We start from the raw sequence: 26,621 nt of genomic DNA on the forward strand, positions 1-26,621 counted from the left end.
GAGCTGTTTTTGGCGATCTTAATAATTATTGTATATAATTAAAACAATATCAACATTGACTTATAAAATTATTTATTGAATATTATGCATAATTGACTATTTAAAGATGAGTGATTATGGTTTTTTTAGTAGAAAGTACGGGTTCTGGATCTTCTGCGAGATGTGGATTATGTTTTCTTTTAAAAATAAGAAATATTTTCTGATTACTATTCTGTTCTGATCGGCCTGATTTCTTTTTATGAGTTGATTTAGCTGCCGATTGTTTCATACATGATGCACACATCCATTGAGCTATCTTGGTCGATTTAAACTCTTTTAGAAATCTTTCGTTTGTTACTCCATAAATTACTGGATTGACAGCTGAATTGATGAAAATTAAATATTTTGAAATGCACCATAATATATAGTACGGTTGATTCAACTAAAAAAATAGTAAATTGTTTAATTTCAGTATAATTACATGGAAAAACTCTTTCAACAAATGTTTGTTTTTAATTTAAAGCAACCTGATTTTTATTGGTAGCAAAAAGAGAACATATGAATATTCACAAAAGATATTAAATTTAAAGAAATCTCTTCAAATAATTAGTATAACTGTTTTCAGTAGTTTTTCATAATTTCTTTAAATAAATTTAAAGTAACTTTAGCAAATGTGATACTCATTTTATTTTCTCATAATAAGATATATGATAATCTATAAAAATGTCTTTAACGAAAAATTCTATAATTTCCTATATCTTGGAACAAGTTAGTCCGAATGTTACGATACGTTGAGGAATATATTTTTTGTCAGTTGCATGGTATTTATTTCATTAGGAAAACCTCAACGATGGTTTTTAAATAGGAGGCATTTTATTTTTCAAAGTAGGTATTCCCCGAGTTCGACTTTAGATATAAGCTTGTCAGAAAATATAATCGGCTTAACCCGATCATGATCTGAATGTTCGTAAAGTAATCCGGATCCTATTCACTGTTGTTCGGAAGCTGATCGAAGTAATCAGGATGTAGCAGTATTATTATATGGTTACATCCGATCTTTTATATCCTAGTATACAAGTGGGTAAATGCGATCAGCTTACAGTATGTTTCCTTCATTTTTGTGAACTTTAAAAACTATTTATTCTCACTATATTCAGATATTCTGTATGGATAGTACCTATCCAGCTCGGTTCTGTGCATTCTCATCCAAGCGCAACCTGTACGGGGTATCTGGAACGAGAGAGAAAATAATATTTTGTCGGCACCTTAATAGTGGGACATTCTTTCCCGTTTAAACTTTCTATATAGGGTGCATTCCACTAAGTACTCACGACAATCACGTTCACGATCACGATCTCTCTCGTTTCACTTAGTCTAGAGCGTTATAATCGTAAATCCAAGTGGAATGGATTACGAACCTTTTGAGCATTGAGATAAATATTAAGGAATAACTAAACAAATAAAATAAAGCGAAAGCGGTTATATTATAATTTTTATGTTATTGAATTTTTTAGTGCAGTGTTAAACTGATTTAAATTTAACGTAATCAAAATATCGATAGTAAAATATTTGGGGGTGCATCAATAAGATAGATTCTCATGGTTACAATCTCCGTTGCTTGAGTTTTGAAAATTCCGTAAATTATATTAAGGCTCGCTTCGACCCACTTCTTGACAAAGGTCGTTATGACGTCTTGAGTGACGTTTTCGCCGCGACCACAAAGATTGTATAGAATGCACCCATAGAAGTATTACAAATATGACAAGGGCATAGTTTCCGTAAATTATTTCTTATGATTGTTCTTATATTGTTCTTGTACTTTTTGTTCAATATAAAAATACCTTATTATTATATTATATTATAAAATTCGAGTAATTAGATTGCTAGTAACTCTTCAATACCAACTATTAGGCGACTAAAATTTATTACCCAACTGAATAAAGGTCTATAAAGACAGAAAAATCATAGAGAAATAAACGTGAAGTATCAGGGAAAAACTGAAGCATGAAACTAAAGCAATGAAAATTGTTTGTAGCTTGGGTTTTGAATTTGAAATTTTCACTTAAAACGGAAGTTGAGATTGAAAACCTGATGAAAAATCATTCTAGATTAGGATCTGCAATCAATTGATAAATGATTTACCTGATCTTAGATGATAGTTTCCGAAAAGCTCAATAGAAATACTAATATTAATCAATTTCCAATATTGTGAATGATGACGTCATAAAATGACTCTGCAACCGGTATTATTATTAGATAGTTCTTAAAAATGTTTAGATTTTGTATTTGGCGGTTATGAAAGTGTCAAATTCGCAATAATAATCTTTTATAAGTAAAATATTTATTTAAATTTAACGTGAAGATTGCAGTGATAATTATCAATGCAGTCATTTTGATAAGACATATTTTAATATGACATAAAATTTCTGCGTTATGTATCAACCTGGATCAATAAGAAAAATAGAAGTTAGAAACTTCGTTACTTATTCTCATGTTGAGTTATATCCTGGACCAAAATTAAATATGATAATAGGACCTAATGGCACAGGAAAATCAACTATGGTTGCTGCTATTATTTTAGGTCTAGGAGGAAATCCAAAAGTTGTTGGTAGAGGTCATAAAATATCAGAATATGTAAAACACAATTGTGAAGTTGCTGTTATTAACATCTCACTTCAAGACAATGAAGATAATAAATTTATAAAGGTGAATGTAAACTATATACTAATTTTTCTTTGAAATAACCTACGTCATATTGGACGATATTCTGATGATTTAAGCAAATTCAACATTTCACCCGAGACAAGTACAGCTAAAACACTTTAGTTATTGTCTAGCAACAAACAAAAAATAAGAGATAATCAAAAGTTGTAGTAAAACTGAGAACAAATTGGCCTTTAGTCAGAGTGATTATGTGATCAAACCTGCTCCTTATATGTTGAAAAGCACTTGAGAAACTAAAATGAAAATGAATGTTTTGTACAAAAGAAAATGTGACGAGCCATAAAAATCAATAAACTTTCACTATTTATTTTCAGTAATTTACTATAGTTGCTTTCAGCTTCCAAATGTATATCAACTACATTATAACTTTTCATGTTTATATTTGTGTTGTTATTTTTATTTATTTACGGTTGGGACATGCCAACTTTTTAAGCTTCACTTCATAGAACAAGTGGCCAAATCATTTTTAGTTGGGTGCTTTTATTTATACATAGGATCTTTTATAAGAAAATTTTCTTCATTTTCATTAAAACCCTATACCCTACAATTTTAATTAATATTTCAATCAGCAGTCACTTCATTTGAAGTTGAAAAACTCTTCAGTTTGAGCCTCTGTTTAATGTTTTCAAGTATTTTGAAAAACTTTTAGGAATTGTTATATTTTATTATGAAAAACAACTATATAGATTATAAGTTGAAATGCTGAAGGTTACATTTGTGTATGTGTTTTGCTAATTATACCATTTTTTAATTGGCACTATATATACACACTATAAGTATTATCAGAACTTTCAACTTTATTACTCACCTGTAGGGCAAATTGATACTTAAAATTTCATGATTTTTCTTTATGTGATAAGTTTCTTTTTAAATGAAACACAAAAAAGTCTTGGTGAAACGTTGTTTTCTAACAATTTATTTTCAAAGGAGAATATTTTATTTGGCAATGTTTTTTAGGTGACCAGAGAATTTGATATTAGAGATAGATCAACTTGGAAAATCAATGGTAAAACTGTTAAGTTGGATGTTGTTTTACAATGTATTAAAGAATTCAATGTTCAAGTTAACAACCTTTGTCAGTTTTTGCCACAAGACCGCGTACAAGATTTTGCCAAAATGAACAAATGTGAACTTTTAAGAGAGACACAACTGGCTCTTTGTAGATTTGATTTGATTGAGAAACAAGACATTTTAATAAAAAGTAGAGATCGACACAAACAATTGCAGGAGTCAATTGATAATAATCAAAAGAAATTGCAGGACTGTCAGGATTTAAACTCTAGGTATGTAATTGTAAAAATGCACATTTTAATGTACTTTAGAATAAGTTTTCAAAATATTATTTATACAGATTAGAAGGGAGAGTTGAAAGTTTCAATAAAAAGAAAAAGTATACTGAAGAAATTGAACACATTGAAAGGAAAATTGCATGGACCATGTATGAAGGTTCAAGAAGTCGATTAACAGAAATAAAAAAAGACAAAAAACAAGCACAAGAAATATATGACAAATATAAAAATGACATGCAACCTGTTGAAAAAGAAATGTCAGATAAAAAGAAAATGATTACAGAAGTACAGCAAAATAATAATAAAATTGCACAGGCAATAAAAAATTCAGAGTTGTCTATAAATGCAAATTTAGAAAAAATTGAATCTGTTAATGAATCAATAAAAACACTGAATGATGACATGGAAAGAAAATTGGCTGAAATTGAACAGTGGGATGAAGAGATTCAGACTGCTGTGAATAAATTAGAAGACATGAAAACTCTTCAAAAAGAGACATGTGCTAAAAGCAGTGAAAGTAAGTTGAATACAGTCTTATATTCATGAAACTCAAAAATTTTGTTTATTTAAATCGCTTTTTTGCTTATTTTTTCGGAATTATCTCTAAATACAAACTGGTCTTTAACTTATTCTATTAGTTTTTAAAAATTAAAAATCACTTAACAGTAGAGGATTATCCTTTTGAACTTTTCTTCATTTATTGGTTAGCCTCAATATTCACATGGTCTGAGTGCTTGTGGAGATTGTCTAGCTAAAAGTGTCAAAAGCTCTAATGGAATTAACAATTTTAAATACACCAAGGGATATTGATCATTATACTTAAAAGATTTCAAAAGCATTGAGATATCTGGATGTTAATTATTTTAGTACAAATTCATAGGTGATTATAAGAAGTTTCCAAAATAAATATATTTGCTTCCAAATTTACTTGTATAATGCTGTTTTCCTACTTTTATTCTGAATTATTTTCTTCTATTGTTGATATGGAGCTTCATTGGTTTGTGATACATCATCTTAGTGAAGTTTATATAGGATTATATCTAAATGTAACTTTAGAGTAGAACTCTGGTTAGGAATGCGATTAGTGTAAAATAGAAGTGGGCCTTCTTGTGGCACACCTGTTTTGATTTTTACAATTTTTGAATGTGTAGGAATGTTTCATTTTGTAATGAGTAACTCTAAATACATCTCACCTCACCTTATCAGAATTTATAATGGACAAGACAAGCTCTTATTCAATTCCTATCAATATTCTCAATTATTTTAGCATACTTGTACAATTGTATCATGGTAGTTACATTTTTGAGATTCAGAAGATCATTTCTAAATTTATTCTATTTAATCTTGACAGTCATTGAAAAATATAATTTATCTACATTATTATCACTAATGAGTGAAATTGTCTTTTTATCCTTTCTTACACTTTATTAATTTTCCATTATAGGTGAAAAAACCAAACAAATTCTTACCAATGAAATGACGAAACTATCAAAATTTCAACAAACGTACCAAGATAAAAAGGATGAATTACTTCAGAACAAGCAAGAAAGCATATTGAGAATCCGTGCTCTGGAAAACGAATCAAAACAATTGGAAAATATTAAACAAAACCGCCTCCAGTATCTTGAAAGATTGAACCCAGACGCTTACCAAGCTGTTAATTGGCTGAGAAACAATAAACACTTGTTTCAAGGAGAAATATTTGAACCTATTATGCTAGAACTGAATGTTATTGACAATCGACATGCAAAATATTTAGAAAATGTAATACCTTTAAGAGACAGAATAGCATTTACTTGTACTCATAAAGACGATATGAATTTATTGATCAAATCTTTAAGGGAGGGTAAACAGTTAAGTGTAAATGTGGTGCACTCTTGTAATAAAGAGAATAATTCCTTTGAACCTACCATAGCTATTGAATGCTTAAGAAAATATGGCTTTTACACTTACATGAATAGTTTGTTTACAGCCCCCGAGCCTATAATGAATTATCTTTGTAAAACATATCGTTTGCATAATATACCTCTAGGCGATAAAACAACAGATAAATACTATGAGGATCTGCCAGGAGAAATTAAACAATTTTTTAGTGAAAAATATAGGTATATTGTGAGCGTCTCTAAATATTCAGGTCAAAAGAGCATTAGACAAACTGAAGTAAGTTCGGATGGTAGCTTTTCACTAACTATGGATATAGTTAAAATGGATCAGTTGAGGGGACAAATAGAACAAATAAAAAGAAGCTTAACAAATTTTGACTCTGAAATCCGGGCTCATGATGTACAGTTTGAAAAGTTGAATGAGAAAATGAATGAGATCAGATCGAAATTGAAGGAAATTCAACAACAGAAACAAAATGCACAAACTATAACAACTAGGGTAGAAACATTGCAGAGGAAGTTGAAAGAAATGCAACAGCTTAAGAAAAGTCCAGACGAAATTAGGAGTGAAAGTCAAAGGAAAGGTGAAAAATATTTGAAAAGCATACCTGGGATATATTCTGCTATGCAGAAGGAAGTTGTCAAATTGCTAGAGTTGGAAAAGAAAAATGCGTTGAGTATCCGAAAAATTGGAGAGGTGAGTGTTTAATTTAATTTAATAGTATTGAAAAATGCTAACTACGGTTATTTTTTCAATATACCTGTTATATTATACGGGGGTGAAATTAGCAACCCTTCCTTTATTTCATATCAAAACTTTTTTTTAAGTTTTATGAAATAAAATTATAATTCAAAATCATTGTTTTATTTAAAAATATTTTTTATTCATTAATCTTTTTTGGAATTGAGTGAAAAACAGTAAAGATGTAAAATGTAAAATGATTCATAATAAAAGCTGGGAACAACCAACTTTAGCCAAAATACATTCCCGATAAAGCATACACTCAGATTTTGTCTATGTTAATCAAAGTTGCTATATAATGTCACTGTCATTGTCAATGACAGAAAACACAATAATTCATTTGAATTCACTTGAAGTAAAATGGGCTCCACACTTAACTGAAATTCAGAAAGTTGCCATTATTGCCAAATTGGAATATGGCTGGACTGAAAGGCTTAATCACTTTAGTATAATGCAAATTTTTTGTAAATACTTACCTGATGACTTAATCTTGGTGAGCATGGCAACAAATGTCAAGAAAATTTACACAGCTAAAAAATTGCAAAAATTTGTCCAAAGACTTGTATGCTATTTCAATAAACAGAAGTGTACTTATTCAGCAAAATGAAAATATTAAGATAACTGGAGTCTTGTTGATATTAAGAATTGTGCCTACATGTCATGAATTGCCGTACACGTTTAGAAAAAAAAAATGAATAAAAATTCAATTTTAGTCACCATCTTTTAAGAGTGATATCTCAGAAAGGGGTGGGCTGAGGAAATTTTGTTATAGGAAAGACCCATCTTAATTTCATACAAACAACCCCCTGTATATACAAAATGTGTAGTTTTGTATATGCTGTCAGTTTTATGAATACCAATTTGCTTTTTCAAATGATACTGTTCTGTCTATTCTTAAAGTTGAAATTAATGCAAGATGAAAGTCCTTTGCTAGATATTTCATAACTATATGCATATCTTTTGATTGAGAGAAATTAGTGTTAGTACTAACAAGTGCTTTTAATATAAGGTACCTAAACAAATACATGAAATTGAGACAGACTGTTAGTAGTTCTTTTGTCAAACTTGCTCTTATAGAACCCATTGTTTCCTAGTATTCATTTCATTTTATTGACTTTTGAACTTAATTTATGTTTTGTTTTAGATTCGTAAAAGGTTAGCATACTTGGAAAATGAAATCAATGACAAAAAACAGCAATGTAGAGAATCTGAGGAAAATTTGAACCGCATAAAAGAGATATATAATGATGTAATGGAGGAAGCTAAAGCATTGCTAGTTAAAGCAAAAGGACTTTCTAATGGATTGACCCCTGCTGATGATGGTTTTGATGAATTTAGATCTAAGTATGAAAGTTTAACAAGTGAAATAGATGCACTGAATGTACAAAAAGAACAATTGCAATCTCGAATTGCATGTTTAAATGTAGCCGACGATGGAGAAATGAGGGAATATGAATATAGACTCAAACAGATAGATGAATTTAGCAAAAATCTACAAAAGTTGAATGCTGATATGAATAAAATTACTACCAAGATGGGGAAGTGGGAAGTAGAATGGTTGAGTCCGTTAAAACAACTCTTATCTGAAATTAATTTGAAGTTTGCTACTGCATTTGAACGTATGGGATGTGCAGGAGAAGTCGGTATTTGCACGGGGGAAAACGATAAAGATTTTTCTCAATATGGTATTAGTATAAAAGTTACTTATCGTAATGGTGAGCCTCTGCAGGAACTAAACTCAAATATTCAGAGTGGCGGAGAAAGGGCAGTAGCCACAGCTGCATACATGTTAGCATTACAAGAACTTACACCAGTGCCCTTTAGATGTGTAGATGAAATTAATCAAGGTAAGTGACCACTTTTGTTATATGCTGATAAACCTCAATTATCATTTGTCTGCTTTTATATATATATATATATATATATATATATATATATATATATATATATATATATATATATCACTTTTGAAAAAAATTTCTTCTATGACTTCTCCGTTTTTTTTCAACTCCTTGTCCCATCCTGTCATTATTTTTTACTTTTTAGTGTACTTTTAGACCTTTTTAAAGAGTGGTTTTTGGAAAATTTTTTTTATAATATATCATTTTTACTTTTTAGTTTTGTAATAGTATTACCTAGTAAAATTTTGTAATCAATATTTTAAATATTGTTCTATTGCTCACTTCTGAACTTGCAAGAAAAATGGCCATCAGAGACCTTACCTTTTAGAATGTGATCAGGAAGCACAATATCAATTTGGTCATGTTTTGTCCGCAATTTGTCTGAAAACCTTACATAATTGGTTAAGATGTTTTAACTTTACACCATAAAATCATGAAGAAATTTTTCCATATGCAATATTAACTATAACCATCGGGATTAATCCTTTTTTTTTTATTTGTCATGATTTTTTGTCATTCTTTATTATAATCTAATTGAAACAAATTTGATTTCTTCTTCAACAGTGATCTAACTATCAGTTTGATTATTTCTCTAATTACATGATATTTGATAGTAAATTAGCAGGTTATTGTAATAGTAATCTCTTTGAGGTATATATCTCTCTATATAGGTATTCTTCTAGTTCTGTACTGTGTGACACAAAGATGTTAATATACCCAATTAACCCTAATTTGTAAAAAAGAGAAAACTAATGTTATAGTAGTAGTATAGTAAAACTAAAAGTAATGGTACTAAACAGTGTTATTTTTATAGATATTTATTTGTAGGAATGGATGCTAATAATGAACGAAGAATATTTGAATTGGTTGTAGACAGTACCTGCAATGAAGCATCATCACAGTATTTTCTAATTACACCAAAATTAATATCACATTTGAGATACGCCCCGAATATGGTAATACACATTGTACATAATGGACCATTTGTTGCTCCAGATAAAAAGTGGGGATTTTCAAAACTATGTAACCCACAAAAGATTCATATTGCGTAAACATGATTATTCACATAGTGGTATTGTATATGATACATAAAGGTGTATTTTTTGTGTTTTTCACAATGAATGTATTTATAACTCCAATTTTTTTCCTCAGAAGGATTTCTACATCAAAATGTTAATTTGCAATTACATTGAACTGGTTGTATTGTAAACTTTCCAAAAATTAGGATTTTCAATTTTTTATGATTACACCGATAACAAGTCCAAAATTTGAGATAATTGAGGTAATAATTATTTTAATTTTAAGTACATAAACACTTACTTAGGATTAAAAAATCAGAATTTCTTGTAATACATTTACGATGTTAAGTCATGGTCACATTTCGTTTTGAAGTGTTTAATTCATGACAAATTATGTAATGACGTTCACAATCTGCAGTTGTTACTTTTTGTGCATAATTTTGTTATTGTTTAAAGCTATTGCAAGTTGACCAATTTTGGATTGGTAGCTAATTTTATCCATTATTATAACACTCATTTGTTAGAGGTATCTTTAAAAAAAATCATGTCTTTATGGTAGCCTCTATAGACGTTTTCAGAAAGCTCTTACAACTAGGGCATATATATTTGAATTGAATAATTAAGGAAAAGCAAATCTTTGAAATGGCAATTTTGTGGCGCGATTGGATTTGATATTTTCGATATATTCGAATTCTTGAAATAAGAATAATTTTTACTTATCTGTTTAATATCCATTTTACTATAATTTCAGCCAATAGGATTTTTTGTCATCTTGGTCTGTAAGCACAACCTTTTGTACAGATGTCTCTCTATTATCACTGTGAAATTGTGATATGAATCTTATTAATATCATATTTAATTATATATTCTACGTTTTGTACCTATATAATTTTTTATGTAAGAAACTATTTGTGATTTTAAATTCTTAAGGAAATGTCTATATATGTATATCTGTTTTTAATAAAACTTACTTGAAATTTTACATCATTAGTAGACGCTGTAATTTTCTTTTCCTTGATAAGTTGATGTCTATACATGATATAACCTGTGAATGGTAATCTACATATCATAAATACAATAGTTACAATGAACATTGTAATAGCAGCTTTCTTCTTATAATTCATGTGATGATCGTTTAACTTCTTTTTGGTAATTCTCTCATATTTGTCTAACTAAAAAATATATTAAACATCCAACAAAATTTTTAACATTTGTATAAAACATTAAGACTATTATTAAATACAAGCAAATATAAATTTTCGAATAAAATAGTGTTTCATCTAAGTAAACATGACAACAGTGTTAACTGATTTTTAAACGAGCTTCATCTTTATCTTTATAGCTTATGTACAATGTCTTAATATTCCTGTATTTTTTTTCTAAAGCTTTTTCCGAGTTATTATTAATTATTTATTTAAGAAACAACTAATCAGATTCGAAATAAATTCTAGACTGATAATATAAACTTAACAACTAAAAAGGTTAAAAATGCAATACAAGCAAAAACTATATATATATATATATATATATAAATATAAACATTATTACGTCCGTACAAAAGTCATACACTGTTGCGTCCTCAAGAAAACCAAGAGTTAACCATGATCTTATTGTGTATACTGGTTTACCAATGAAGTAGATGGATAGGACTATATGTAGATAATTGATATTCACAATTTTCAAATATACAAATTTTCATTCATTCTACAACAATGCTGCTTCCTTATAACAAGTAACTTTGTCAGCTCCATATAATGACTACACCATACATTGCTGCATCCGTGCGGTGTTGTCAAACCGCCAGGACGCAATAATATACTATCATTAAATATCACATGAAATGTATATAATCTTAAAAGAGTTTCCTTGTAGAAATATATCTCTGATTTTAAGAATATGGAAAAGACAATGTAAAATACGCAATAACTCTAATAATTAGCTACTGGTATACACTTTTTCCGACTCAAAAAAATGGAAAGCATGTGGGGATTGATCAGGTATGCCTCTAAAATATACCTCCAGAGGAAAGTGATAACTATACTTGTGAAACATCGCAATCCAACAATAACCATAAATCGTGCAAAGTCAATTGTTACCAACTTTTTAATCGTATTTTAAAGAGAATAGCCAGGAGGAAATGGATTGACCAAATCGAAAATATGGATATTGATAAAGAGAAAACAGAAATTGAGACAATAGCTAGGGACAGAAAGGGAACAGTACAAATAAATCATGAAGCTAAATTTATACCAGTTTTATTGATTTTTTAAAATATAATAGAAATCCTTTATATGCACTATCAACTCTATTTTCTGCTTTTAGTATAATAATTTTGAACAAATACTTTGATTTTTAGCCAATCTTTGTTTAGAATTTTTTCATATTTTGTTTTCAGATCTTCACATTCGAATCTTTTAGGGGGCTTCTTAGTTTTAATATGATCTTTAAAATAGTTTAGTGTGACTTTTTTTTGGTCATCTGTCCAAGGAACCAGTTTACGAGTTTTTTTCTTTTTAGTCCCTGCAACAGGTTTCCCATCAACGTTGTTTGTTGGAACAAAATCTTGAGCAGATGGCTTTGACGTATCTAACAGTTCCCTTATTATTGGATTTTCATCCTCGTCACTATCATTATCAGAGTCTCGGTCACTTAGAAGATTTTTTTCCATATCAATGTTTATTTCATCAATAGATTTTCCTTTATATTGATCTGCTCCGCCTTTTTCCATTACCATCAACAGTTTAGATATCTTCGTCGTTTGATAAACATCATCGGGTAGTCGATAGGAATTTCTGTGAACACCACTTGTGTGTCCCATAAATGTCGCCAACTGTTCTATTTCCCCATCTGATAAGTTGAATAATTGCGATAAAGTTGCAAGATGTTTGCGCAGTCGGGTTGACGTAATTGATGATGGGTTTTGTGCTCAACATAATTTAGCATGTTTGGCTAACACTTTATAACCTATCAAATGTGAATTTGAATTCGCCATTGCGAAAAGATATGGGTTATTTATGGTCACAAAATGGTGTCTAACTTCTAACATTTTTTTGATATTGTCTTGTATGTCAGATTATTAAATGCTTGAATTGTATCAGACTTTTTTTGATATTGCTGATGGTCGATATCATCTTCTATGATATATTTCATATCCTCAGCTCCTTTAATTAGGACTCTTAAAGATTCTCCAGATAAGTCAATGAGATGATTCCTTAATAAACGCAAATCACTGGCAAGAGGTACAATGGTTACTTTGTTCCATTTGTTAAGATTAAGGTTGTAACTGGCATGTGAAGAAATCTCACAACTCCAATTAGTTTCAAAAAGACGAATCAACGTTTTCAAGTCCGCCTCTATTTCCGCAGTAGATAAAGTGGTACCTTTATTTTTAGTGTAAATATCGCAACACTGTTTCAAAGACGTAACAATATTCATGGCGAAAGTTGGAGACAGATAAACATCTCGTTCCGAATCATATTTAGCAATTCGTTTTGTGGCTTCCACGAAAATGTCGAAATACTTTGGCTTCAAAGCTGAAATGAATGTGGTTATGAATGGATCCAACTTTCTTATTTCCAAAAGGATTTTAGAAAGTTCTCTCATTTTGCGTGATGTTACGTAAATAAAATGTTTTTCACGGTGCGTTTTTAAGTACTTAGCTCCGAACTCGCAAATAAGTGGATCTTTTTGAGCTTCCAAAGACAACTTGTCCGCTCTCATATGCGGGAATTCCTCTTTCAGTCGTTGATCTACTTTGGCATTATGGAATAGTTTTAACTGTTTGCTATTTTGAGAGCTACCAGAATCTCTCTTTACACATTTTTTCTTATGTCTGTATAAAAGTTTCGAGGAAAAATACCCTAAACAGTTGTTACAAGGTACTTTATCTCTCTCTGGTACATAACCCTCCCTAACAGGCTTAAAACAAGTGCCACCGTCGGCCAAATAATTTCCCTTTCTTCTAAGGTCATTGGATAGCTCTTTTCTTTCTTTACTTTTAACGGGCTTTGCTAAAATTCTTGCTACATCTATTTCGTTTGAATGGTTCCGTATCACATGGCGGCCGAAATTTAGAACCTTAGTTTCGCAATAATAACAATGATCCGGTTTTCTCTTATATGGTGTTTTAATTGGTTTTGTACAACTTAAAGTACTCGGTAACCTTGAATTGTTACATAAATCTTGGTCTTTATCCATCGTTTTAGTAGTAATCAACTGTCTACTGCTTGAAGTATTCGGTACATTTAAATCGTATTCGTTATCTTTAGCTGTATCATACACACCAATAAAGGGCGAATTAACATAATCAGTAGTAATCTTCATCTGGGTTGAGCTTTTGTTATTAGGTTTCTTAGTCTTCTTCGGTGCTGGATTCTCATCAACATCTGAGCAGCTATCCTGCGAAAAAAATGTAACGTGAATTATCTCGTGAACCAATTAGGTGATAAATGTATAAGAATTTCTAAAACTAGAAAGAATTTAGTGAATAGCTATTTAAGTTCTTAGTGCCATAATAAGTGTTTTATAGTACGCGTCTGGAAGTTTGCCGAACGAGCTGTATGCTAATTCTCTTACCAGACAAAAGTACTATAAAACAAGAATATGCCATGTATAATATACAAGGTTTTATCTTCGATCCCTCACCGCAATTTCGATCGACTATTTCTGCAATTTTTTATAATCACTAAGAACAAAAGTAATACTAGTTTTTCTAAAACCCCTTAACAAAGTAGAATTCGACGCTTTCAAATCCCAACACAAAGTAAACGTTTTCCGGGAAATCAGTATGGGCCTGGATATTTATCTACTCACAGGCAAGGTCCAAAACCTATATTCACAATTTAATGAAAATGGAAAAAAAATTTTACTTACTTCGTCACTACTAGGACAATATAGAGAATCTTCACTTGACGAAGCATTAAAAGGATCTTCCGGTGTACATGGAGATGACTCTGTATTCATTTGAATTTTATCATATTCAAATATTTTGTTTGAGGTAATATTCAGTTCTGACTAAAATATAAAAAGCAAAAAAACGTTTGGATAATGGAGAAATTATTAGTTTTGTTTGGGAATACAAAATACAAAATGAAGGAGAAGGCGTTTTACCTATTTTGAATTTGAAAAATATTTTTAGAAAAATTAACACATGACAACATGTTTTTCAGTAGCTACAAAATTAAATTAAATTGCAAAATTTCAAAACTATCACTTTTACTCACTAAAAGACAATGAGTGACAATACCAATAATTATTAGTAATTGGAGGTAACTGAAAATTTTTATAAAGACAAAAGTCATAAGAAAATCACGAATGTAATAATTTCATATATATTATAAAAATACTTACCTTCTTCAGTATCAAAACTCAAGTTACTGAATATTTTATCAATGCGCCTTGTCATATTAGCACACTGGAAGCAACAATGTCTTAGAATAACACGATCTCACAAGCACAAGAAACGTTAAAACACAATATTTTGGGTCTAAAAATAGAGAGCAGTGTTGCCATATCTCGGACGCAACAACATATTACGTTTCTAAAATATATACTTAAGTGTGTATACAATATTTGGTACTCTGCCGGAAAATCAATGAACTAACAATATACATTTTCATCCATATTAGTAATATTATTGCGTCCAATTCCAAATAGAAAATCCAATAAAATCATAGAGAGATCACTAGATGACGTTGAGTTTTATAAAGAAATAGAAATGTAGGAACCTTTGTTGACTGTTCTTGTTAATATTTTTCACAAACGTTGGCAAAAATCCACAAAAACATGGATTGACATTGTTGCGTCCGATATTCGGACGCAATAATTCGAAGGAAGCAATAGTGTATGTGTTTGGGATGTTTATGGACGCAACAATGATAGAAGTTTATATATATATATATATATATATATATATATATATATATATATATAAACTAGTTAACTAAATATATATGAATTGGAATGAAGTCTTTGCCAGCTAGATTATGAGCGTTTTCGTAGTGGAATTGTGGCAAAATTAAACACCAAAGTGTACTAGCTCTAATTTAATTCATATTGCAGTGAAATTATGGTCAAGTACAATAGAAAAATTTTAATTTTATTAATACTCTACTTACTTTTACAAATATAGAAATGTAACAGATAAGTTGAATTGTCATAGGTAGCCATACCATTACTGTAATTATTACGTACCAATATATATTAATTACCAGGAGGTTCTCTGAGCAATACTTTTCTAAAAAGTTCAACCATTGACGTTCCTTAAAAATATTTTTCGTTCTAATAACCGACAAATGTTAATCAAAATAAATTCTTTCAACTGTTGAAACACAACAAACCTAATCTATAGATGCGTTTATTAGTAGTTATACTGTGTTACGGTTGAGTCATCTATATTTATATGAGCAAATGGTTACATTTTTCATTTTTTTTTGTGGCCATAGAACATCAATTACGCTTACGAAATAAAATTATTTTCAGCAAATCAAACATTTGATCAGTTTTTGAATCCCTACATACCGATCAAAAGTTTTTGACAACCCTACAATTTAAGTGATACACAACAAATAAAAACAATACGACCTATTTTGATATTCATATTTTTATGTAAATAAGAATATAGTATTAATAAAACTAAGTAACTAAGTGTAACTGTTAAATATTTAAATTTTTAATTCATCTATGTAACACCCTTTTGCTTTTATTTAATCGGTGCAAAATTTTGGCATTCTTTGTAACCATTTCGACAAATAATCGTCGACTATCTGGTTTCAGGATATTCCAAAGATGTGAAGTCGAAGTAGTAAGATGTCCAATTTGTCCGACAACAACTCAATCGGGTTGAGGTCGGGTGACTTTGACGGCCAAATCATTACTTTCAGTACATTCTTCCTTTCCAATTCTTTTAAATACTGTTTGTACAGCTTCGAGGAATTCTTAGGATCGTTGTCATGCTGAAAGATAAATTTTCTGCCTACCAGAACATACTACATTTACCTTTACTATTTTTTATATCCTCCTTTATTTAAAACCCCATCAATTTTTACTAGGTCTCCAGTTGCCCTTTCTTCAACACATCCCCAAACCATCACCGACCCTCTGCTGGATTTTACAGTCGGGATTACACATAGATTTAACATCCGTTCTTCCTTTGACCTGCATACAAACACTCTTCTGTTAGACCCAAAATCCTCAAACTTAGATTCATCCCCACTTTTCATGTGTCCAATTTTTATGTTCTTTAGTCCACTGCCACTCTTAATTTTATTTTGAAGTCTTGAATAAGGTTTTTTCACTGCCACTCTTTCAAAATAGCTAGGTTCTCTTAATTTCCTTTTCACTATAAAAGTACTCAAAGGCAGCTCCCTAGATTCATTGATCTGAGCTGAGATCTCTGAGCCCGTGAGTCGTCTGATCAATAAAATTCGTTAGCTATTGGTTGATGCATATTTTTTCACGTTGAAGTATTTTAAATTCAGCAACAATGGTACGGTTACTGTTGTCCAAACAATGCACATTTTAATTTGAATCAATTTGCGAGATCGAAAACAAAATGAACTTCATTAAAAGATGCCTTGGTCCGAAACGTATAAAACATAGCACGTTCTTGCGTCTCACAGGGTTAACTGGAACTAAACTACAATCGTAAACACCGAAGCAATTATTCTCAGCTGTAGAATGCACAAATCAGACGATACTTTCAAGTTTTAACTTGTCGCACTCATCGATCAAATATGAACATGCTCCCGTTTCGACCTTCGCTCGACATTATGGAAGAGAAATTAGTTGAAGTGTATTTTTTTGAAATTAAATGAATGGTAGTGTACATAGAAAATTATGCTACCATTGAAGGTTTCATGTACCTAGGTTTTGCTGGTCGTTAAATATTCTATTTCTATGGAAAGGAGGAGTTGTCGTAGAAGTTTAATCCTGGTGAATCCATTTAATTTAGACAGGTGTAGTTTACAACAGTTGTTTAAGATACCTTAAATTATCGATTGTTGTTGTTCTACTATTTCATAATAGGGTGTTTAAATATTGAAGGTCACTTTAGTCAAATTCAATTATTTTATTACTTTGAATAAGACATTCTCAGCTTTCCATCACAGTGCATAAGGGTCCTCTATACCTATAATTAACCGTTCTGAATTTATAAACACCCTAAGTAGGAATTTTTGGAGCCGTTGCAACAGTTTACCTTCAGTTTCCGAAGACTATAACTTGGTTATCGAAACGCGCGTCAGACAGTGTAATTGTAGTGATTGTGTAAATAGTGTGTTCATTATAAACAGCCTACTCAATGTTGATTTAATTTTTCATGGTGGAAGTGAATAAAATTGAATAATATCACCGTTTGCCCACTAGAGTCCATATAAATATAGGCTACTCACATTGTAGAAGTTTTTTTCCGATATACTTACTATAAAACCAATCTCACTTAGTAACAAATGTATTTTATTCTTTTAATCATGTTTGTAAGAAATATTTCTTTGAAGATAACACATATCAGTTAAGTATATGTCGAAAAATTTTTATATACCTTGTATTTTCTGTTGAATACCATAGGTAAAGATAATACCAAACCAATAATCCACATAATGGCTATGAGTGCTTTGGCTCGTTTTTTGGTAATTCTTGTTTCTTTTGGTAAAACTATTGCTGTTAGACGATCATAAGTAACTGCTGACATACTAACAACACTAGCCAATAATAGAGAACCTACAATAAAATAAAAGTATATGACAACTTAAGATTACAAGGTTTTAGAGCCTATTTATTTAATAATAACACCAACTGAAAGAACAATTATGTCCTATATTCTTATTGAGTGTAACTAGTTTTGATAGTTTGATTAATTCTTTCGTATATTGGAAAAAATCTTAGGAGGTAGTTTGGTCTAATTAATACATCCTGTAAGATTATCTGCTGTTTCTATCTCCACTTATATTTGTCTTTGTTTCAGCAATGAAATTGGGTGTCCATCATATTTACAAATAACAACTGTAGTTGACCTTTTAGGAAACATCGAATATCCGGTCCTTATTAATATGGATTTTGTTTTGGAACTTCATCATCAATACCGTGACATTATTTAGATACACGTTCTTGCTTAATCCACGCTATGGATCAAGACGGCATCAATACGAAGCCTATATAATAAGAAGCTGTTGAATACAATTTTGGTTAGGTTAGGTCGAACCAGCCTGTGCAGAAAGTGGTAGAAGAGGTGTGAAGATATTAGAGAATCATCAAAAAATGACATCGGATGATTCAAAATTTTGGAGATGCTGTGAAAGAATTAAGAACATCTTAAAAATAATGATGATTATAGACACTACTGGGCTGGAAACTGTAGATTTTAGAAGCAGCAACATTTTCTAAAAGAAAGACAACAGAAAATCAGCAGTGGAAGTAACACGTGAGAATGAGCCTGATCCTTCACGTTCTAAGAAGCTTTATCTCCTGTGGAGTTTTGTAATGCCGTTCTGGAACGAAATTTGATGCTACCAACAGAAGAAAACAATGAAGATGATCTTTATGGCAAATTTGTGTTGACAGACCTTTTTAGGATTCACTGATTATTAAATCCGAATCTATAGAAAAATGATGGATCAATTTTACTGAAATTGAAACACGATATCATTTCGGCTATCGATAGAATGTCTACGAATAATTTTGATAGTTTTTCGTCTCATTTACAATTATTTCGTAAAGTTGAGATTTTGAATTATTTATAAAACCTTAATACAAAATTGCATACCTCAACGAATAAATTTGAGCATTATAGGAAATTTTATCTCTTTTTGAGGTCGAAAGTTTCCCTTTCTTAACTAACTCCATTTTCAAATCCTGATACCACTTGTAAACAGTCTCCAAAATTACTAGTTCATAACCATAAACATTTCGTGACTTTCTTCAACTTCAAAGAAAACTTATGTGTTATTGAAGCTCTATGTTTTACGACAGATACACAATGTTTTTCATAAAACATTGTAAGTTTGTAAGAACTTGCTATTATAAAAATTTATTCACCATATTTTACATCACATCTCATATCTTTAAGATACCTAAAAATGCAGACATCTCTTGGTAACAACTATCGATGTATATGATAATCAAAGGTGTGGAAAATGATGTTGGAGATTTTGTGTTACGCATAGTGTTTTATAGTTCCTTTTCTTTGCTGAGAACACTGTTGAATGAATAACATATTTCGATATGCTAGAAAAATATATTTTTCCTCAGTTGGAAACAGATTTAAATCACTTCATATATTAGCAGGGAGATGTCCCACCACACTGTGAGATGATTGCTCTTATTTTATCTGTATCATCATTTTCTTGTGGCTCTTGATGGTCATCAGGATCAGCATTTTCTTGCTAGGTTTAGGACACAGCTTATTCCATGCTTTTTCAAGTGTGGTGTCTTTTACCGAGGCCCAAGCATCCGCCGCCATATGGACGGCGTCTTTTAAATTCAATTTCTTGTAACTATTTAGCACAGATTATTAACCATTCTCCATATCTAGAAGCAGTATTTGAAGCAATTGCTTTCTGTAGAAACGTTCAAACGTTTCTATCACATCCTGGTCCATTCGTTGTAGGACTGACGTTACATTTGGCGGAAGAAACAACACATTGAACTTGCCATCATGTGAGCATTAAACAACGTCTTATGGGTGAGTTAGTGCATTATCTATGAGTAAGAGCATTTTACCGTTTGAATCTGTTTTTTGTTGGTGTTTTTTCACATGTGGGATAAAAACGTTCTCATACCAGTCACCAAAAAATTCTGTTTTCATCCAGGAATTTGTTTGATTTTTGTATGCAACAGGAAACTTGCTTAAGGCCTTAAAGCCCTAGGCTGCGCAAACTCCCTTTTGGAAACAAGGGACTTGGTTGGCAGCTATTTCCAGCTGAGACCTGTTTCGTCCACATTGTAAATATTTTTGGGGTTCAAAACCACCAGCTTTGCGAAATTCTTTAAGCGTTTTCTTAGAATTGTCGGCAGATACTACGTCAGTCTCTCACCTTGTATGTCTAGTTCCCTTATCCCGTTCCTGGATTTAAAGTGCTGAAGCCAGTCAGCTGTAGCTTTGAAATTAGGATCACCAGTCCTAATTTCTATATATGCAGTGTTTTTTTATAAATAATCGGTCTGTTAATGGGTTGTCATGACTTCTAATTTGCATAAACCAAGTCCAGCTCCAGATTTTCTGCTGATTTCATTGTCTTTCTTTTTATAGTCTTCACTGTTTGGCAACATAGTCTTTGATAGTTTGCCTGCCGCGCTAAACTAACCTCACTTATATCACGATCTAGCTCTTCCAATATTTTAAGTTTTTATGTAATTGATAAAGCTACACGTTTACGCTTTATTGACATTATTTACAACAAAAACAACTTAATTTATCAGCAAATATAGTACAATATGTAATCACAAAAACACAATCACAACTTAACCAGCGAATGTGTGATTGTCGACAAAATAACGATCTTCTGTTTTGACTTAAGGAATTACAGGCGCTCATAGTGAGTAAATACTCAACTGCAACGAGCGCTACACAGTTTATTACTGATATACATCCTCAGAGATTGATCTTCCGTACTGGATCTAACGACTCTGCGTTACATCAGTGGCTTCTAATGTTTGTGAAAGACACTGTTCATATCCCTTCTCTACCAACAACATAGTTTGAACTAAAGAATCGCATCAGAGCAGTCATAGAATCCATCACTGAAGATATGAATTTTCGTATCAAATAGTCATATTAAGCACCTATAAATGGCATATAAAAACTTCAATAGTTGCCCTTTTATGTAATAGTAACACTATGTCCATATGATCATTAGTTTTAAAAATTTATAAATCGAACTCTCCAAGCAAAATGAAACATGTGATCAGTCCCTATGATCCTGTGCTATTTAGACTGGAAAAATCCAGGGCTCGCAATTTAGACAGAGGAATTTATGGTTAGCTCGGAAAGGCACTAGAATGTTCTATCCACCCGTATATAAATACAAACACTACAAGCAAGTGAATCTTTACAGTTTTAGAAGTCGTTTAATTTAGCATATTGTCGTTATATGTAACACAACTCTTTTGTAACTTACATTCTATTGGTCCTTCACCTTTACAGCCTACGACTCCTAATTGGTAATTTTGAAAGAAATCGTATGTCAGTACCACCCAAGGATGGATAGCTAGTGATAGTAAATCCGCTACTGCCATATTTCCTATTAGAAGATTAGTAGCTGTACGTAGTTTTATATTTTTACATAAGATGTATACAACCATAACGTTTCCAAATATACCAAAAATTACAACTGGTAACACGGCAGATGTCTTCAAAATTATTTCTATACAATCTTTGCATATCCAGATAGTATTGATAAATGGTATCTGTGAAACATCAATCTGAAAATATTCAAATTATAAGATACAACTTTAAAAAAGTTTATAGAGAAGTTTGTTGTGGTATTGACAGTTATATAGAATAACAGCAAAGGTTGGAAGATGCTTATAGCAATTCTTATAGCTGAAATATACCAAGGAGACAAGCCAAGTCCACATTTATTCAGTATAGGAATTGATATAATCATTAAAGAAATGAAAAAGGTAGGGTAAAGATATCACATATAAATCATATAAAAGTATGGTTAAGAAGATGCTGTAATCTTTATCTTAGACAATAAGGATTACTTCTATATGTAAAATTAAATCTTAGTAGTGGCAACTGACCCACACGATGTATAAAGACAGTAACGACATGGACACGATAATGATACCTCGAAAACATTGCTAGATAAAATCCTATATAATGAAATGAGAGAAGAGAAATATGGTTGTGGATTCAGCAAGGTACGTAGAGAAAATAAATTTCGGCGAAGAACATGCGAAATTCCTGTTAGTGGTTGTTTTCTAGAGCCCAAAAGATCTTACGACAGGGTGAACTGTTATACTGCGCTAACTTTTTAACACTTATGATCAGTGTACCCTTGCAAATTATCCTAAATGGATTGCTCCTTGATCAACGTTATTTATTTTGAAACTTAGTTATCTATTCACGCAAATTATAGACGACTACGTGATTTTTTAAGTGCACATAATCGTCCATTTGAACAGTGTATATATTTCATACCACATACTCTTTAAGCGAAGCAATATCACCAACTTATCAAGGAATGTGCGTACTTGGTGAATAAGTTCCAAATTTATTGATTCTTTGTCGGTTGAATGATTAGCGGTTTATGCGTGTACTACATGTCTGTACTACATAGCCTTGACTTACTTCAGTTAGTAAATGAATTGAAACCACTGGTGTTTTCCAACTTTTTTTGTGCTATGCCTCACCCAAGCCCTTCTAAAATTCTTATGCCCCCTTATATATACGTGATTTTTAATATTAAGAAATTTAATTGCTCAATTAAGAAACTAGGTTTTAGAAAGAAATTACTAGGAATTTGTGAACAAAACAAAAAAAAAGTGAATTTTCAAAACGTTTATCAAAAACTAAAATTCAAATTCGAAATAGTTTTAATGAAGATTTTAATTAAAATCAGAATCTTCCATTACTTCTTCAATTCCGTAAAAAATGATAACATTAATAAAAAAAAATTAATACGAAATCTACCACTAAATACACACGTGGTTGTGAAGAAAAGACATGCTTTTCAGACTCATTTGGCGTCAGTCAACTGACCCGTGACTTCTGAGAGTGATCTTGGCTTACAGCGCTATTTGTTTAACTTAACCACTTTCGGTAGTGTCCCAGCAGTGTACCACAAATTCTTTACGAGTCGCCTCAGCTTACCCTTTACAGATGCGAACAACTGCGTTGTTTAGTGAGACTTTAAAGCGTCCGAAGGTCCACGCGGAGCCTACCATCTGCCGCAGGGAGGTTAACTTAACGACGCCAAAAATACGAATTTATAATATTTCTTGACTGCAATTATTTATGAACCAGCCGATCCCGCTGACTTTGTACTGCCTCAATCGATAAATAAAAGAACTAAACTTTGTTTGTATAAAACAAACAAAAGGATTTTTTTTACTACTGGCTATTTATAAGTTTTCAATTTCATATTGACAGACACACACAGTTATGATACAGCATGTTAATCAAATTAAACCTTTCTAATAAACTATATTTTTGGTTCGGTTTTCTGGTGCGCAAATAAACAAAAATGACGGTTTTCTGACGCACAAACACCCCACCTATAATTGTCCAACCTCGAAACATGAAAACTAGATTCCGCAAACTTCCAACAACTGGACTTGCGATTTATTTATGGTCATCGCAAAGGCCAGACGTACCTGAAATTGTGAACCGTTGGAATCATCGATATACGCGAGATCAAGACATCCTCTCCTCGGTATTTTCTCTTTATGATTGTTGCCTCAATGCCATTATTGATCACATTTTCCTGGCAATTCCAGTGAATTTAAAAACTCCGTGGGATAGTTGACTACGTCATCCAGGTTCATAACGGAGTCGACTGATTTGAAGGAAATCAATTGTTCCGGAAGAAAATTCTGAATGGTCGCATTGAGATCTTCGATATTTTTATTTTCCGGCGCCAATATTTCTTGTTCGCTATATCTGGGAAAACACGCTGAATAAGCTCCTATTTTGAGTTTGTGATGTAACAGAAATCTGTGGGTAATATGATCAATCCAGTCGAGGTGTCTACTGCGACTTTATTCTTTCCATTGTCTAACAAGGGGCTTCGCAAACACATTTGCAGTTTCATCTGCAAAAATACTCGCATATTAGCAGTGTCACTATCATAAAAGATCAACAAAAAAAAGAGCACTTAACTTGAAATGTCACTATCACAAAGGTTCACCGAAGTAGACAAAGTTTGCGCGCACGTAGCGCTAATTGTCACTCACAAAGATGGAAGGATGTCTGAGGTATTGATCGACATAGATGATGGATCGACATATTAGTTGGTTGTCAAATGTCAAATATTATAGTTGCGTTCAGACATTTAATTTGTGAAAAAACATCAAGGAAAAATAAAATGTTTGTTTTTATTTAATTCCGAGCATCTTCATATCTATACACCTTGTTTTTCTTCCAATTGGGCACCAAAATCTAGCATCGCATTTAAATGGCCCAGAGTAGAAGGGTTAAACTCGTGTCGAGTCTATTTTCGAAGTGTCCACCTTTACAATCAAATAGCCTCCCTGTGGGGCGTGGGCCCCACGTTGGGAAACACGAAACACATTTCTGGTCTATTAATAAACAAAAGTGTCCAATACGATGGAAAACAAATCCGCTTTGTGCGGTTTAAATATTGGTTGTGCATTTCTTCAATAATTGGGGCGTTCATTACAGTAGGCAATTGTGGATTATTACTGCACCATCCTGGATGTCGTTAATCCTCGGAATACGGTTTTAACAGGATGGATCTATATGCTATACGGCGATAGCAAACATCGACTAATTGAAATCAAAATTATCGATATCGATACGTAAACTTTATATAAAATAATAAAATAAAATAAAAGCAATGATGTTTATATTATGTATGAACAATATTGTTATGATCAAGTTCTAAAATGAAAAAGTAACAAACAAATTAGCAGTTATATAATATTTTTTTAGGACATAACTAGGACATATTTTAACTTGGTGTTCTCCACATATTGTTTTTTGGCATTTTGAACAGTATATTGTTGTCATCTCTTCTCGTCTTTGATACATCCTCAATAATTTGTTTCCAATCATTATCATGTTTATTACCTTTTGTAATCGATTAGTTTGATGAGTCTCTTTTAGACCTTTATGTAGCTCTAGGATGTACATTAGCATGATTTGACACATGTTTTTTGGTGTATCTATCTTTGTTAGTAGTTCCAAATGATGTGTGCATTGTAGATAATAGAGTAACTATTTAGTTTTGCTTTGAAGAAGACCAATGTGCTATTGGAACTATATGCAAACAATGATATTCCTACCTGACGGTTTTTATCATTTTCGACCAATGCTAGCGGGATTATTCTTCCGAATTGTTCTAGTAAATGTTAAGTTGAAAGGCATAGAAATCAGTTTGTAACCAAAAGGTATATCAATAAATCAATTGTCCATTGTTCCATTCGGTTTGTATCATAAATCGAAGCAATTGAATTTCCCAGAGGACGCCCGTCAGTCTGAGTAGATTTGCCAATATATTTGCCAGCATTAATACGATATTCAGTTAGAAACGTCATACAATAAAACCAATTTCAGTCTGGACTTTGACGGCTTATTTGGAATGTACAACCGGATTAAAATCCTACAAGTTGCTCGTGTATTGTGACATCCTACCCAAACTTCAGATATGGGAGCAAAGACAGTAACATTCCTTCTTTCTGCTCTAGATTCCTTGTCATTAAACCTTAGACAAGCAATTAAAAAGTCAAATCTCGATTAACTCTTGGTTGCCTTGTAGGGTGTTCTACAGTAGGAAGTATTAAACATCATTTTCGTTGATACATGGTTGTCTTTCTTAGCTGCAGAAAGTATATACTCGTATATTCCAAATAGAGCTTTCAGTTCAACTAAATTTATGTCATAGAAAGTTGTGTTTGGCACTTTATAGTTTTTATTTGCTCTATTAATTTCTTGATTGGAGCATAACACTGGTTTATTTAGCATATCGTCCGACAAAAACATATGAAATACACGCAATGGATCTAAAATATGCCTTAATTTAGCGACAGGATGTATAAAATATCTACCAGGAATTTTTCTTTCTATTTTGGCTTTAGAACTCCATTTATAAATATTTTCTCTTTCCCAATTTTCAAATTCAGGTATCAAAATATGCTCTTGGGTTTCCTCAAAAGTTTTTATCAGACAATTGTTCTATAGGTGAGTAAATTATTTTATTCACATAACTTATTACTTCTTGAAAATGTAAAGGGAATTATGAGATGCTTGTCTAGGCTTTTAAGTATTATGGATTCTTCGGATAGCCTAGTAGAGTCTCTAGAAATAATAATAGGTAGGTAAAGTGTTCTATTTTTCACCATAACGAAAATACAGCTTCCTGAAATTATGATGTAGATGCAACTGGATCTACAGAAGCAGCAGA

At 31.5% G+C, this 26,621-nt stretch overlaps 2 protein-coding genes across 2 annotated transcripts; one reads left to right on the forward strand and one right to left on the reverse strand.

Annotated features, from left to right (window-relative positions):
- Window positions 1–100: 100 nt before the first annotated feature.
- On the reverse strand, window positions 101–25,369 carry LOC130902441 (neuropeptide Y receptor type 2-like). Its single transcript, XM_057814586.1, has 6 exons — window positions 25,289–25,369; window positions 21,651–21,954; window positions 18,077–18,255; window positions 15,654–15,797; window positions 10,521–10,709; window positions 101–421 (listed from the first exon to the last, which is right to left on the reverse strand). Exons 1-6 carry the CDS (start codon window positions 25,367–25,369, stop codon window positions 101–103), a joined length of 1,218 nt encoding a protein of 405 aa, XP_057670569.1.
- On the forward strand, window positions 2,255–10,519 carry LOC130900877 (structural maintenance of chromosomes protein 5). Its single transcript, XM_057811798.1, has 6 exons — window positions 2,255–2,685; window positions 3,661–3,986; window positions 4,055–4,509; window positions 5,437–6,572; window positions 7,762–8,464; window positions 9,347–10,519. Exons 1-6 carry the CDS (start codon window positions 2,413–2,415, stop codon window positions 9,568–9,570), a joined length of 3,117 nt encoding a protein of 1,038 aa, XP_057667781.1. The 5' UTR covers window positions 2,255–2,412; the 3' UTR covers window positions 9,571–10,519.
- Window positions 25,370–26,621: the final 1,252 nt, after the last annotated feature.

The sequence above is a fragment of the Diorhabda carinulata genome, chromosome X, assembly GCF_026250575.1.
Source record: "Diorhabda carinulata isolate Delta chromosome X, icDioCari1.1, whole genome shotgun sequence".
Lineage (NCBI taxonomy): Eukaryota > Metazoa > Arthropoda > Insecta > Coleoptera > Chrysomelidae > Diorhabda > Diorhabda carinulata.